The 16,059-nt window shown below is 40.4% G+C and overlaps 1 protein-coding gene across 23 annotated transcripts in view; it reads right to left on the bottom strand.

Annotated features, from left to right (window-relative positions):
• COL25A1 (collagen type XXV alpha 1 chain) overlaps window positions 1-16,059 on the bottom strand; it is a 299,717-nt gene that overhangs the window by 6,887 nt on the left and 276,771 nt on the right. For 10 of the 23 annotated variants that reach the window (XM_040699609.2, XM_040699611.2, XM_040699607.2 and 7 more), the window contains 7 exons: window positions 15,818-15,898; window positions 14,578-14,613; window positions 13,696-13,749; window positions 8,852-8,905; window positions 7,666-7,692; window positions 6,905-6,958; window positions 2,756-2,842 (listed from right to left, as the gene is read on the bottom strand). In XM_040699609.2, coding sequence (XP_040555543.1) covers window positions 2,756-2,842; window positions 6,905-6,958; window positions 7,666-7,692; window positions 8,852-8,905; window positions 13,696-13,749; window positions 14,578-14,613; window positions 15,818-15,898 — 393 coding nt within the window. Of the gene's footprint in view, window positions 1-2,256; window positions 2,335-2,755; window positions 2,843-6,904; window positions 6,959-7,665; window positions 7,693-8,851; window positions 8,906-13,695; window positions 13,750-14,577; window positions 14,614-15,817; window positions 15,899-16,059 lie in introns of all 23 variants that reach the window. The other 13 variants (XM_040699613.2, XM_040699608.2, XM_040699619.2 and 10 more) reach the window with 9 other exon arrangements.

The following is a 16,059-nucleotide window of genomic DNA, read 5'->3' as shown; positions in this document are numbered from 1 at the left end:
AATAAAAAGAGTGCAGTTAGGTTTGATAGCACAGTTTTTCTGCCTATATCTGTTAGAACAGTTGGAGCAGCTTTGTATTTTTATCAAACAGGTAGCTACCGCTTCCTAATTTCATCTCTACTGTTCTCAAGGCAAAGAAAAAGCCACAAGAGGGGTGGTTTATCCTGTAAATACATCCATGCCTCTCTGACATAAAGATGCTTTTTTCTAAATAATTTTTTTTACCATTTATCTAATTGCAAGAACACTTCAATCACTTTTCTATTGCTGTCAGAGCAACTTATTATTTTAAATATGATCTGTCATTCACAACAATCTACAGCTGAATGTACAAGATCAATGAGCAAAAACCATTATCACTTTTATCTGGAGGGTATTGCTTTTTCTGGGCCCCTACTACAAAGTTATTTCAGCGATGAGATAGCAAGGACTCAAATTCAGCAATGATCTGTTCTGTTCACTTTCAGTCTTAGCTTTTGAATGTAGCAGCAAAATCTTGAAGTCTGAACAGTCCTGAATGACACAGCAGAGGAGAACGCTAGCGTTGGTGCTAGTGAATGTCATGCCATTTCTTTTCTGTCACCACCCTACTTTCACACATTTCTATGCACCCACCAAGATCAGACCAATTTTTGACCTTGATAACACAGGTTTTCATAGAACTAATTCCAGCTCAAATAGCTATATAGAGCTTACCCATCGAAGAGTTATATATACAGAATTAGGAGCAAATATCACATTAATAAACGATACACGAACAGCAAAAAGTTCAGGTCTTGACATTTTTTTAGAATAAAGAATTATAATGCTTCCTACGTGGATCTGCACACAAAGATAATGATTAATGAGAATTTTTGAATGTGCATCCATGTAATCTGATGGGAATGGCTTGCTGCCTAAAGCAAGAAATTATGCTGCTTGCTTAGCAGCTTATTATGGTAAGGACCTATAAATGAAATATATTTTCATTCATCACCAACTGTTAGTGAGCCTCCAGATATAAATGATAATAAAGAGACAGAAACAATTTTAAATTACAAAGGCATGCTTGATTATCCCCAACAAAATATATGAGATATGGTTACCATTAAGTGGAAGCAAACAAAATGGAGCATGGACTAATCTTAGAGGCTATGTATTTAAGATTAAAATTCATTGACCTTAAATTAGAAGAGGTATAGTTGAAAGAAAATTTACTTGATTTAACATTCATCTTAGAGAACCGTGCTTAACCAACAAACAGTATCAGAACATGCAAATCAAATTTCACCATGAACAATTAAAAAAAATTCTTCCCTGCTTCTTTAGAAAATGTGTATGTAGGACTGCTTGTCTGTTTGTTTAATTTTTAAATGGAAAATAATTTAAACTTACTTTGCCATTAAATCAGTGTTGCCAGATTGGTACAAGGGAGAGGGTCAACGAGTAGAATTTTAGTATAGGTGGGAACTTGAATTCATGCTAACATAGAGTGGGAAGTGTTGTGTGTATTGCAGGAAGGTAAGTTTCAAGGGTAAGACCATTAAATTGGAGACATTAAATAACAAAGACAGTGAGGGTTTGGGCAGCAGACCGTTATCTTCTTACAAACTTCAGGTAAACTTTTCCTTTCCAAATCTAGTTAAATACTATTTGATGAACAGACCAGACACCAAAGTTACTGCTTGTGTAAGGTCTGAGAGGTCAGGCTCCAGCTTTGCTTACTGGAAACCTATGACCTGGTTTCCAGAAATAATATTTTTTCTGATTCTTTATATAAAACTCATTTTGGCCAAATCCTGAAAACATGCACCCTCAACAACACGGATTTGAAAGGAAGTCCAGGGTGCGGAGTAGCTCTTGGGTGGGCTAGGGTTTTAAAACTGAGCCAGTGCAGACAGAAGTCATCAGACTTGATTAGAAGTGGTGATTGTGCTGGGGTTCTACAAAGACTTGGGTTCAGGGTCAGTAAGGCAGTAGGCATTTTGGGAGGAAAATAACAAACAATTCTCAGGGAAAATGTAGGAAGGATGCAAACTTATAAATTGCCATGTGATGTGGGAGCAAACTGCTGAGAGTTAGGTCTGAGGCATCAGGAGGATAGTGTGCTCTTTCTTTATGGTTACGATCACCAAAGCAGCTGGTTTATTCATGCACATGCATGCGTTATGTGAGTAATGTAAAGTCAGCTCAGAAATACATTACTTTACATTGAGAACGGCTGACTACAAACAAAGGAGCCACATGCAGGGTTGGTAGGAAAGAGAAATACTGTACCAATTGGCAAGGGGCATCCAGCCCATCCAGGCCAGGCTGGCCTGGCTCCCCTTTTTCCCCCTTAATTCCACGGAATCCCTGTTTGTAAAGATTAACTTGCAACGTTACTGTCAAGGAAATGCCTTCGGTATTGACTTAGTTGGAGCAAACAAATAACAACAGAAAGGCAAGAGGAGCAAGCTCACAGCAGTGGTGCAGTTTTAACCTATGGGGTCAGGGACTCTGGCCCACACTGAATTTCATTCTTTTCCAACATTCAGCAGAAAATAATGAAAAAAAACAACCAAACCTTGCTTGAAGGCCTTAACTCTGATGCTTTAAACCAAATTCGGAGGTTGAAAAACCAACTCTGTTCCCTAATTTGTGAATTTTGAGATAATGCTGCATTAACAAGTGCAACAGGTGACACACTAGGTGGTGCTTGTTCCTCTCCCCTCATTTCTTATTCCATCAATCTACAGCAGGATGATCAGTCATCCAATACACAAGCGAGACGTACCAATGGGCAAGGTGCATCTAATCCAGGAGCACCCTGTTCTCCTTTCTCCCCTTTAGGCCCCTTTTTGCCTTTCTTTCCCTTTTCCCCCTGTGGATACAATGGTTTGGACAAAACATGTTTCATTCTTTTGGAAAAAAAATAAAGATAGATTGGTTGAAAAGTTTGAGTTTTTCTTTTTAAGCCAATGGAGAGCTGAAAGGACACTTACCACTGTGTTCTGGTTTGGTTGGTGCATTATGTGGAAAAATAAATTATATGATCACAAGCAAGAACTGCAATCAGTTGGTATTAGTTTGCGTTGTTGACATTTCCTGTCAATATCATGAATGCTTTGAATCCTAGAACAGGGCTTGAAATCACTGATCTTTTCAGATAGAGGTGAATCTGCAAATCCCCCCACTCCGCAGTCCAAAATGAGAGGTTTCCTATTTGCTCTAAATGACGGTTCTGAAGTGCACATAGATTCGTCAGCTTCTTCAGAGATTTGTCATGGGTCAAAAGTAGCTTTGCAAGAGTGGAGGACACTGTCATAGTTTCTCTGAAACTTCAGAAGGGATGGTATGGTCAGTCTCTGGCAGAATTCTGTCAAGGGCTACGATGTCACATAGAGGGTAAACTCGGCCTGGTGCATCCTTTGCTGAATTGACCTCCTGCACTCTGGTAAGAGTTTGGGACAAATCCCATTGTTAGCTATATCCACGGAAACCCGCTGCCATCATCAAGGGTGCGCTCCTGTCACTCTAAATACAATGGGATCCTTTATTTCAAACCCTGTTAGAGGAATCAAAGCACCCAAACTGCTTGATGGAAAGGTTCCGTGGCACTTTCAAAGAGTTCATAATGTCTTGAGACCACAAACTAGTTAAAAGGGATCATTAGAGTGCCTTTATTTAAACAGCCTAATATTTAAATAATCTTTATTTAACTTCTATTTAAATGTTCTTTCAACAGCAGAGAGCATTTCATCTACTCATTTTACTGTATAAGTCCTTTGATTTTGAACTAAATTTTCTTTTTAAATGTAAAACTTCCAGTGCTTTAATTACTCATGGAATGAGTTGATCCCTTCAATACAGCTACCTGCATAAATGACCTCACCTTCAAGCAGTATAAGATGTTTGGAGAGTTCATTTTCTAATTGATTTCACACCAGTTGATCACAATGGTAAATGAGTTTCAGGCTTGCTCTCAAATTCATCAAAATCAAAAAAGGTTCAGTTAAAAAAAGAAAAAAAAAGAAACAAACAAATTGGGCTGCGACTGTAAAAAATGGGATAGGAAGGATGAGTGAATCAGGAATATCACAAAGGAACAGGAAAAAATAGTCATAGGAAAATTAGTATGACATTGGAGAACCAGCAAGCGAGGTTGTGGCTATTGGGAGGATTTAATTTGTGAGGAAAAGGGTAAAAAAGACAGGGGAATTATGGGGGATGAAGATAGAAGGAGAAGGAAGGAATGCCCCTTTGGAAAGACAGATGGGTTTTGGTGAAGCATAGTAAACAGACATCTAACTAGTACCACACCAGCATAGAAAGTCTTAATTCATTCACAGACAGAAAAAGCATTTTTTTTTTTTTACACAAATAAAAAAATAATTCACTGTAACTTGTTTAAATAGAAAGGAAAGCACATTATTCATTCAGCATCGTAGCATACTTGACACATTCAAATGAAAAAATATCTTTTCTGTGAACAAAACACATTGCAGTTGTGACGTGATAGGCAAAGTTCCTTGTTTATCTTTTCTGTGTGCCAAAAAGTTTCAGGATGATACTTAGAAAAAAAAAAAAAACCAAACATTACCCTTCTGTACCAAATTGTAAGGCTGTGATATATAAAAAGCACAAGTTGGCTGGGTTTTCATGTTAAACCTAGAAGTGTGGCATTATAGCACAGAATCTTAACAGCTTCAGGGTCAAATCTCACTTTGTTTGTGCTCACTGCAAGACAGATATGTTTACTGTGAGTAGATGTAAGCACAGAGCATAGACATACTTCAAAAATGATTATAAGAACAGATAGTACAGTTTGATTTCTAACTCCTTTATGTCTTTAGGACCTCTGTTTCATTAACTTGCTGTGTTATAAGTCAGCAGGTGACTAGTTATACTTGAAGCTTTGCAAGGCAAACCTGTGATCCTATTTGAACCAACACAGTACTCATACGTGCATAGAGTAGTCTGAGTTCCTGAGGACTTGACCAGTTTTCCCACGGACTGTGCTCTCCTCAAGTACATAATGTTCTTACCAAGACCTATAGAGCTCCATCAGAAATATGGAGCATGAAAAGTCATGCAGATGAATAAGAAAAAAAAATTGTTTCTTTCCTGTCCTTCCTCACTGCCTATAGAAACACCAGTTTGTGGCACTTCTGTAAAACAGCTATGGCTGGCATGCTGGCACAGTCTCCAGTCACAGAATTGTTGGGGTTGAAAAAGACTTCTGGAGATCATAGAGTCCAACCAACCCCGTGTTAAAGCAGTTTTCCTACAGCAGGTCACACAGGAAAGCATCTAGATGGGTCTTGAATATCTCCAGAAAAGGAGACTCCAGAACATGTCTGGGCAGCCTGTCAGCCTGTGCTCTGTCACTCTTACCATAAGGAAGTTCTTCCTTGTGTCCATATGGAACTTCTTACGTTCCACTTTGTGCCCGTTGCCTCTTAGCCTGTTGCTGGGCCGCACTGAAAAGAGTCCTGCCCCATCCACTTGATATCTTTAGATATTAATAAGCATTGATAAGATCCCCTTTCAGTCTTCTCCAGGCTGAAAAATCCCAGGTCTCAGCCTTTTCTCATAAGGGAGATGGTCCAGGCCCCTCATCATCTTTGCAGCCCCACATGCAGAGCTGTGGCAGTACAGGAGGCACAGGGAATAGGACGATGTCTTCCCAGCCATCCTGGTGATACCTCAGCACTCTTCTGACAACCCTTATATCAAGAGACAACTGCACTTTTGGGATTAGGGCTCCCTTCCTGCCCTACGCACATAACATCTTTTCTTAAATCCTCTTCCTTTTTGGCAGTAGAAAAGTTGAATGTGGAATTTGAACCACCATTCTCTTTTTGGTAGCTCTCTAAAACCTCTTTACTGAAGCAGAACGTAGTACATAAGAAATGATTTTTAATAAATAATAGACTTCTATTCATAAAGCTTGAAAATATAGAACCAATTGTACAAATATTTTTGTGCTAAGCGCTCCTGGACTGTAATTTTATAGAAGTAATGGGAGCTAGATTTTTTTTTTTTTTTTTACAGCCAAGTTAAGCAGGCACTATAATGCAAACACTGACATAGTTTAACTGTTGAGCTGTTGACAGGCTAAAACAAAAAACACTGGCCTAGGATTTATACTCAAAACTGAGGTAATGGGCTACTCGCCTATCAAGGCATGTCAATGAAAACCAAGCATCACTCTCAACAGTGTCATGATAATAATTTTTACATTTCAATTTGAAGTTATCTAACTAGAAATTAGCTAGTCTCAACTTGTTTGAAGAGAGACTTTTTTTACACACTTCTGGTCCTACATTGCATTTTACCGAACAAATTTTCACACCACTCTGGACAGTGAAAATGACATCGGGCCTCTTCTGTTACCCACACTGTCTGTTCGGTTTACCAGAAATGTAGTGTAAGATTTAATATCAGTCCACAAGCATCACTGAGTACTTCTCTTAACTGTAAATAAGCCACTGCCAATAGTAAAGATTAGCACAGTTCCCCTCCTTTGCCACTTGGTATGGGACAGGCAGCGCGTGCAGGCACAGTGCACTGGGGTCAGCAGTTACACTGAAATACTGCTGAGGCTCTGAGTCTCCTGTATGAAATTACTACCAAAATTACTCACTTCAGTGATGTCTGCATTAAAAGTTTCAGGCTGACAAGGACTTTCAACAAGTGTAGGATGAATGGAGAAAGTGAGCCTAAGAACAAGCTGTGCTTTGGCACTCATTGGTAGCACTCGTTCTGTGCATAAATTTTCATGATCTTTCTAACACGGGATTTTGTTTAGTGTGCATCTGTGAGCTGCCTTTTGGCACACAGGGAAAACAAAGATCAGGTTTAATGGGATGATTTATGGAATAAAGACAGCAGAGCTGACTGGGCCAAGGAACCAAGCAACAGTTAATAACACTGCGGTCACCTTTTCTCCCTTTTCTCCTATTTCACCCTTTTCTCCTCGAGGACCAGGGAAACCCTATAAAAAGAAGGGACAAAGGTAGGTCGACTTCTATTCACATGCAGGTTAAGCTTTGAAATACTCTTGGTAAATGTGTAAAAAAAGTGACCTTGCTACATGCTTTGTATGCACACGTGCTTTGTGCACTGACATGCATCCACACGAGAGCACGTGAAACAAGTCCATGGTGTTTGGCAGCGTCATTTTGCCAATAAGGGAAAGGAATCAGATCACTCAAAACAGTTCATGCTTTGTCACCTATGTGTGAGTTTATGGAGAAGACTCCTCCAAGTTAGGGCAAGAGGCAAAAGCTTTCAGCAAGTCTTTTTTAGTACGCCAGAAAAAGGGTCTATAATTTTAAATGCATCACTTGGAAGTTATGGAATAATTGTCTTTATTTAGTGATAAATTTACTTGATCAAATGTTAGCAACTCCTTGCTCTGCTCCAAGTCAGCCACAGGTTTGACTGTGGCAGTATTTTGACTTCTAAAGGAGCAGCTACTCTTATTCCTAAGCATTACTTCTGGAGAGATCTGCAGGCAAGGGCTACACATTGCACAGCCTTGGTTCCCTTTATCATAGGGAAACAGCAAATGCAGTATTTAGTGCACTCTTTGTAGGTACTGCATGCACACTAAATGGAAACAAACGTGTTTATCAGTAAGCTATTTCTTGCAAGACGCTTACCTACCATTGTGAGGCATTGTTCATTCATATTACTTACATCAAGGCCAGGCTCGCCATCTTTGCCCTGCCAAAGAACCACATAAGCTCTGTTAGTGTCCCTAAGCTTGGCTACCCAAGGCCAACTCCATGCCCGGCACTGCACTTGCTCCCTGCAGCAGCGGCGTGGCTCAGAGCACACACACACAGCACTGCCGTTAGGGAAGGACGCGGCGGTCAGTGTTTAACATTTCCAGAAACTGATAACTTGACTGTAAAATGCTGCTGTGGGTTGTAGGCAGGTTCCAGGAGTGGGAGAAAAATAGATTACAAGGGGAAACTGAAAATGCCTGTTTTTTTTAATTAACTCACAAAAAATGACCCTCAAGTAAGCATGTGCTGCAAGCTAATCCAGCATTCCACAGAGCCTGAAACTGTCTCTTCTCATTGACTCCCGACCCAATTAAATGCATCTAATTAAACCTCAAGCCTGTATTCAACCAAAATTAATGGCCCAAACAGATTACGCTGGAGACGGTATGGAGGTGCTGCAATCTCTCAGAGAGGCTGGTTCTGCCTGGAGCAGCACAGTGGCACAGCATTCCTTGTGTCAGTGTACTGGTGAGACACACACGTGCACACCTGACCATCAGCAAAGTAAGCAACTCCTTTCAGTAGGGTTACCCTCATTCAGGCAAATGAAGTTCTCGCTCATATTTTAGGACTGGCCAATACCTTTTACACGTTGGGTTTAACACAGATCATCTCCACCCAGGAATGATCAACAACGAATTTCATCCTCAAAGTCCTTCTGAGCACAATGCACAGCATTAAAACTGATGTCTCTCTAGCGTCAAACAAAATACCATAACGAAGGAGCCTTGCAGCAAGGAAATATGAACACCTTATTGACTCCGATTCCAGAAATCAGAGCTTTCATCCTGAAGTCCTGCTGCTTTATCCCCTGACAGCCCAGACAGTAAGCTGCACAAACAGAAGCACCTGAATTCCAGATTTCCTCTCACTTGCAGCTTAATGGTGCGTCTGTTTCTTTACTTTCACATAACCATAGGCATGAGCAGGAACCTACCTCTGCGGCACCAGCAGTGACCTTGCATTGTCAGGGATTATTATCTAGATTTCCTTTTCCAACCAGTTGTATTGCTGGGTCAAAAGCAGTCATACAGCACTCAGGTTAATCAAGGAGTGTTGAAAAGCACAAGGAGTACAAACTACATGCAACTTACAGGCAAGCCATAGGGTCCTCTGGGTCCAGGGTCACCTACAGTTCCCTTTTCACCCTAAGAAAAGATTACAGAACAAACAAACAAGAACATTGTCTGGCTTAAACAATGTCTATGAAGTGCCTTCTTTACCTTAAAACTTATGAGCTCCTAAATCTCCAGAGCAAAAAATATCCAAGCTCTGTTATCTTTGTTAAATGATCCAGGGGTGGGGAGGAAACGTGTATTACGTTCCAGGCAAAGTGACTTTCTGTGCATATGATATTTGTTTTCAAACAACGTAGTGACTAAAAATACTTTTCAAACTGAATTTGCACTGATTTCAATATCAAGCCTGTAAGAGCTGCAACACTTTGCTCAGTAAAAGCTCCAGCACAGCAGCTGAGAAGTGTCAAGGTGACAGGCAAAAATAATATGTCAATCAAAGGTTGCATTTAAGCAGGCAATGCTATTCCCAGTGACATTGCTGGGATTATCCTATATACTGTACTGTATTGTTAACTGCTCTATTGGACTCTAGATTAACGATGTGAACACTCTGCTTCATTAAATCAAGACTCTACTGCTGTGCAGCAAAAACAAGTAAAGGGACTCCTTCAGAAGCCTGATCTCATTCCACTAAAATGAATAGAAGAAGCATCTAGAGGTATGCTATGAAAATCATTCTGCAATATAATACAGAGCAAATTTTTCCAAATGAAATGAAATTTCTAGATGACCGATTTTAGATTGCCAGTACCAATCATCTGTGCTCTCCAGTACATCATCAAGACTGACGATGGAGCAAAACTTGCTGGGCTGGTAAGCATTAACTCATGCAAGGGTGAGTGCACCCTTGGTATTAATTCATTATTTTATTTAGTATTAATATATCATTCTTCATTATTAAAAACACACGGCAATGATATATATATGCCTAATTAATAGAGTAGTGCACCTGCACAGCCAAGTCCCTTAGCCCAGCTCTAAAAGACCATGGCTAAGTCTAGACTGCATTGACAGGATAATACAAAACAGTAGGCACCAGGATAAACTGAGAGTCTGAACCTGCTGCTGAATAATCACAGAAATAAGGAGTTTGTCAGAGAAACTGACGTTTGATTGTTTTAGATACTTCACATATTTATGGAGATTGATGCTGTCTGTCTGCACTGCAGTGTAGAGAAGTTCAAATGTGTAATGCCCGAACTTTCTTTGTTCTGTAAATCTTCAGCCCATTCTGAGCAGTGCTGAGGCTGGATACTGTGGCAGAGCAACAGGAGTCACTGGGAAGCAACAGCTCATTTGCAAAGCAGTAAATCCCCTGCAGCTTTAAAACTTTCTGCTGAGAAGAAACTAATGTGCTGACCTATGTATATAGCAGCTACAAAACTGTTCGACAGATACTTGAAATATGTCAAGACTAGTTAAGTATCTTTCTTTTTTCCAATCTCAAACAGCAAAGATGACTGTACAAAGTCCCCACAAGACAGCCTAAACATATGGTAGACATAAAAATACTGAACGCTTAGCATATCAGTCTAGGGAAATAGTCGCATCTGTTATGTAAGAATATATTCAGAGAACTGTATCTCACAATTTTTGCCTCCAATCCAAAGCACATGCTGAGATGCGTTTGGAATATCAGATGAGGTCCTGAATGCTTATGGATTATATAAGATTGATGAATTGTCACAGGCATGCTGCCCTGAGCAATCACGAGGAAGTTTTCCCTTCGGGGAAACAGACATTTGCCAAGTTCAGAAATGGTTTTAAGAATTTTTCTTGAAAGAGAATTCACAGAATGGCCTGAGTTGTAAAAGACCACAATGATCATCTAATTTCAACCCCCCTGCCATGTGCAGGGTCGCCTTGAATGTTCAGGTCGTCCTTGAATGCTCCCAAGGATGGGGCATCCACAACCTCCTTGGGCAACCTGTTCCAGTGTGTTACCACCCTCTGTGTGAAAATCTTCCTCCTAATATCCAACCTAAGCCTCCCCGTCTCAGTTTAAAACCATTCCCCCTTGTCCTATCACTATCCACCCTCATAAGCAGCTGTTCCCCCTCCTGTTTATATGCTCCCTTCAAGTACTGGAAGGCCACAATGAGGTCTCCCCAGAGCCTTCCCTTCCCCAAGCTAAACAAGCCCAGCTCCTTCAACCTTTCCTCATAGGAGAGGTGCTCCAGCCCTCTGATCATCTCAGTGGTCCTCCTCTGGACTCATCAACACCCAGAGAACAAAACCTGCAGACTTGCTTTTTTACCTCCTATTTCAGTTTAGTCACCTGAATTGCAGATGAATATGAACTATGGATTACATAGATAAGACTGCATAATTGGTGTCTTATAATACTAATTGCCATTTTTCCTTCTAACAAGAGAAATACACAAACACAGCACTGAAACATTCACCACTATCATCCTTGAGTGACGTACTGGAACAGGCTCCCCAAGGAGGTTGTGGATGTCCCATCCCTGGAGGCATTCAAGGCCAGGCTGGATGTGGCTCTGAGCAACCTGGTCTAGTGGTTGGTAACCCTGCCCAGCAGATGGGTGAAACTAGATGATCATTGTAGTCCTTTTCAACCCAGGCCATTCTACGATTCTATAGTGATATGATTCTATGTTCACTTTCTATAACAGCTTGAAACGAAGAGAAAAAATTGCATGGCTAAGCAGTGAGTTAATAGCACAATTATTCTAATTTTTTTTTCCTATTTTCTAGTGACGTGCACTGTTTCCCTATTCTACTTTTACACCATCTAAATAAGCTCTTTTATAAAGGACTGTCTGATATTTTCTATTTTAATTAAATAGTTAAGTTTGAAACAAACTAACCAGTACTAATTTGTACAAGTCGATTCTATCTAAGAAGAGCAATTAATCATGGCTTCAAATGTTGCCTATGTGACAATGAAGCTGTGGTTTCCACATGCGACATCATTAGGCTTTTGTTTGATTATACTTCACTTCCTTAATTTTTAAGCAGTCATAAATGAATAGTGACCAGCATTTTACAAGTATTCTCTTAAAGTGAGATTACCTTTCCAAACTCAAAATAATGTGGCTTTAAGAAAGTGGCTGTTTTATGTTAGTGTTCCTTAGTGCCCTTGTAGGCTAACATTGTCCCAAGGTTTTTCTTATCATCAGGGAAACAGGTGATCCTGTCCAGTGGCAGAGTAGTGGCTTTGTGCACTATTATTAATTAGAAGGTGAAATCTGAAATCTGCAGGCAAAACATGTTTTCATCCTGCTTTCACATAAACAAGTTCAACAGCTGCAAGTGCAGGTTATGAGACTCTGCTAAAAATACATGATTTGTTATTTAGATAACAAGACATTTATCAACCTCAGGCACCTATCAGATGACCATTATATACACACATCCTCTTCCCAAACAACATTAAATTGTTAAATAAAGGATTACAGCAATAATCAGACTAGATGTCTGCTTGAAAAAAAAAATCCTTCTTGTGAACTTCCATTCATTTTGGCTACACAGAGAACAGTGGGTGCGCACATCTTCGTTTCAGTATTTTTTGCAAATCAGTCTCTGCACGCAAATGGAATTATTGAACTGATTTACATCTCAGCAGCTCCTGTCTCCTTTATAACTACTTCTTGTCAACAGCCACGGAAGGGCTAATTCTAGATCCAGCTGTATGACTTACCATGACCTTCGAGAACTGCATAAGGAAGAACAATTGTAGTGATTTTCCATACGTTAGAAGAATAGTTTGTATCATAGCACTTTGTTTTAGTGGAAATTTCAGGGGGTAGGAATATCCTTCACAACTGAAGTTCATGATCTATGAATACACTATCTCTATTTCTACATGTATCTCTCATCTACATTATTTTTGGAAATGCAGAATATGACATTTGACCACCTTTCCACAGAGTTGATAGGAAAAAAAAGTTGTTTTAGTTAAAAAAGATTTGAATCTCTCATCCCCAAAGAAAAAAAAAGGAAATACTCAAGCCCTAAGACTAACCATTAATGAGCTTGCTGCAAGCCACTGTTCCTATTTTGGAACCATGCTTCATGTCCTGTATTTATTCTTCAACAAACAGCTCTGTAGAAATGAATGCTCAAGTCATGCATACCTTTGTCCAACGTACTGCTGTTTGAGCTCACTGGACCTGAGCCATATGGCTGTGTCCCTAATGCAGCAAGCCTGAAGTCGTTTCAACACAGCTGTTTTGTTAAACTGAGAAATTCAAAGAGACATAATTCTGGGCTGGGATCTCCGTGGAGGTTTTAGTTAGTGTAAGGTATCACTTATGCTTTGTTGTTGTACAAGTTCACAGTAGGACTGTTAAAGATGACAGACTCATAGTTAAAGATTAAGAGCCCTACCCTATTCTCATTGGAGAAAACTTACTGTGAATATTTCAAATTAAATAGGAGGGTTCCTATTTTCTGTGCTTAAGAAAAAGAAGAAAGTTTTAGATTTATAGAAGTTAGTGTTTTTCAAGATAAAAAATGTAATGCAAATAATACTCATTTGCCTTTGCACATTTATAATTCCCAGATCACTCTATCAACTAATTTATTCTCTCAAACTATTTATACTAATCAGTGAAATTAAGCAAAATTATGTCCTGCGTAAGACTGTAAATATGGAACTCCTGTAAGGTCCTTACTGAATAGTAACTACAAAATACCAGTTCTGAAGTTAATGAGTTACCAAATGAAACATAAATGTGCATGTCACTTGAATGCATATACAGTTCTGGGTTGATCCTTACACAGATGAGATACCAATTGGTTTAGAAACATCTAGGCACACTATAGTATCCTTGTGACATCATGCTACTGCGGCCCTGCCTTCTTAAAGAAAAGCACATGGAGTGTATACTTACTCTGTCTCCTTTAGGGCCTGCAGGGCCGTGGGGACCAACTGGGCCATCTACACCCTGTGAAGGGAAGCCAAGAGGGTAAGAGAGAGGTCCAGCTCCTTCAAGTCTTTAGCTTTAGTAGCTGTCATCTAACCAAGAACTAATATGGAATCAGTCACCCCCAGATGAAAATGCAGATTTAGTTGTGCTGGGACCTGGGCAAACAAATCTGTTTGGCTTTCAAAACTCAACCTATATAAGCTGTCACATTTCAAAGTAGCCCATCTTTTTTTTCTAGTTGGATTAGACTTTCTTCATGGAAGTCATACAAAGATTTTAAAAAGCTACTGAAAGAAATTTGGCTAGAAGAAGTTGAAGGTTCAAATGCTGCTTAGTTTTAAACGTTGGGGTATTTTTGTTTGTTTCTTTTATTCAATCTGAAATGTCCACTTTATAGGTGGACACACTTCATTATGGTGATTCACGCTTCACTGACTTTATCGCACTCAGAAACAAGGGATCTAGTATGTATTTTAAATATAACAGTGCTTGCAGTAGAACCCTAGCATGCCTGCTTCGATTTCACTGATTCCATATTAGCACAAAACAAGCATGCTTTCCTATGTAAACCAAATCCCTAACCTTAGTCAGGAAAGCAGGACCCCAACCAGCACAGGCTGTGCAGCAGTTATCCAACCAAATATCAAGATTTCTAAGGCTCAGAGCCACCTCCTGCTGCGAATCACGTTCTCTTTCCCCCACACGCTGCCCTAGGAGGCTGCCTGAAGCCCCTGTGACAGAGCATGGAAGATGCCTGCAATGCGTGGCCTTCATTCCTCTGAGCCATGTGTGCTGGGACGCACACAGCCTGGGTAACACAGTGACATGGAAAGACAAGGGACTCACCCGGGGTCCTGGCTTTCCGTCTAAGCCAGATGCTCCCTGTGTGGTTAGGTGGAAGCATGGATGATGGGGTACGACACGGGTGACAAGAACGTGAGATTAGTAAGTGGTGCTGATGAAGAAACATAATTCAAATGTACAGTACGAATTGCGACAGGGTTCTGGGACGGGTATCACATTACTACAGCATGTTAGTTAAAAATTCACATGAAACATCAAGAGCCCAAATCGGTTCTGACATCAGTGTGGCACCACTGACCCACCCCTGCCTTCCCATCACAGCACATTTGCCTAGAATAAACCTGAAGCTACACAGGTACTCCAAACACCAGAAGTTGGGGTGTTTTTAGCCTCAAAACGCAAGCATTTACTTTCTCATTTACTGGCTTGCTTTCTAATTTGTAAATAAGGACAATACTGAATACCCTACTACAAAAAGCAAAACACAACAGCGTATGCTAAGAGAGATAAGAAGTATTTAAGCGCATTATGCAGCTAACAAAGCCTGGGTCCTGCCTACAATGGCCCCATTCATTCCCACGACGCACTGCCCGGGGAACAAACGCGATTCCTGTTTTCCCACTCCGCTCCCCGCTCCGCCCGGGGCTGCGGCACCGCCGGGTCGGCATCCTTGGGGACGGGAGGACCTCTGCTGGGTCACCTGCGAATAGCAGGGGAATGGGGCCGCTCGGCTGGGATTGGAGGAGCGTATATGTCTACCTGGGGCATAGGGAATAACCTGGGCCAATAATTAAAAAGGGAAAATAATCATAATAAAATGGGAGGGGGAGAGAAAAAAAAATAAAGTAGTGATATAGTAGCATGGAAGAGCCATTTTCTAGAAAAATAATTAAAAAGTAATAACCCCTAAGCCGATTTTTAACTTTGCTCAGTTAGACCTCTCCATTTGACAGAGGAAGAATAACTGAAGGCGTGGGGAGGAAGGGGAGATGCCCGTTTTAACACAAACATCATACAACACTGAACTAACAAAACGATGAATGTAATGGGGTTGATGACACCCTTACGACACTGAACGCTTTCAACTGACACGTAACAAGAAAACCTGACAGCACTGGGTGTTACAGAGCATGACTTGGACAAACAAAAACAGGCTGGTGCTTGGCTCTACCATGGCTTATTCTATATATGCTGCTGAGCAAACCAGTGTTGTTCATTGTAAGCAGAAAGAGAAGTTTGCAATTTGCACTGAAATTGAATAGATTTGGGATTTTTTACTTACTGGAAGACCAAGGGGCCCTCTGTCACCCTTTTGACCTTGTTCACCCTTCAATCCTTTAAGACCATTTAACCCTGGTTCACCCTAAATGTAAAAGTATAAATGCCAAATTTTTGGTGCTATAATGGGTGCTTAAGCTGGGATAGAAGAAGCCAGCCTCAGAAATGGCTGCAAATTCCAGTTTAAAGCAAGGGCTCACGTTCAGCCTTCTTATCCTACAGATAGAGACCTGGGCAAAAGTACTT

The sequence above is a fragment of the Gallus gallus genome, chromosome 4 (assembly GCF_016699485.2).
Source record: "Gallus gallus isolate bGalGal1 chromosome 4, bGalGal1.mat.broiler.GRCg7b, whole genome shotgun sequence".
Lineage (NCBI taxonomy): Eukaryota > Metazoa > Chordata > Aves > Galliformes > Phasianidae > Gallus > Gallus gallus.
The sequence above is the reverse complement of the archived record's forward strand: the minus strand, read 5'-3'. Positions and strand labels throughout refer to the sequence as shown.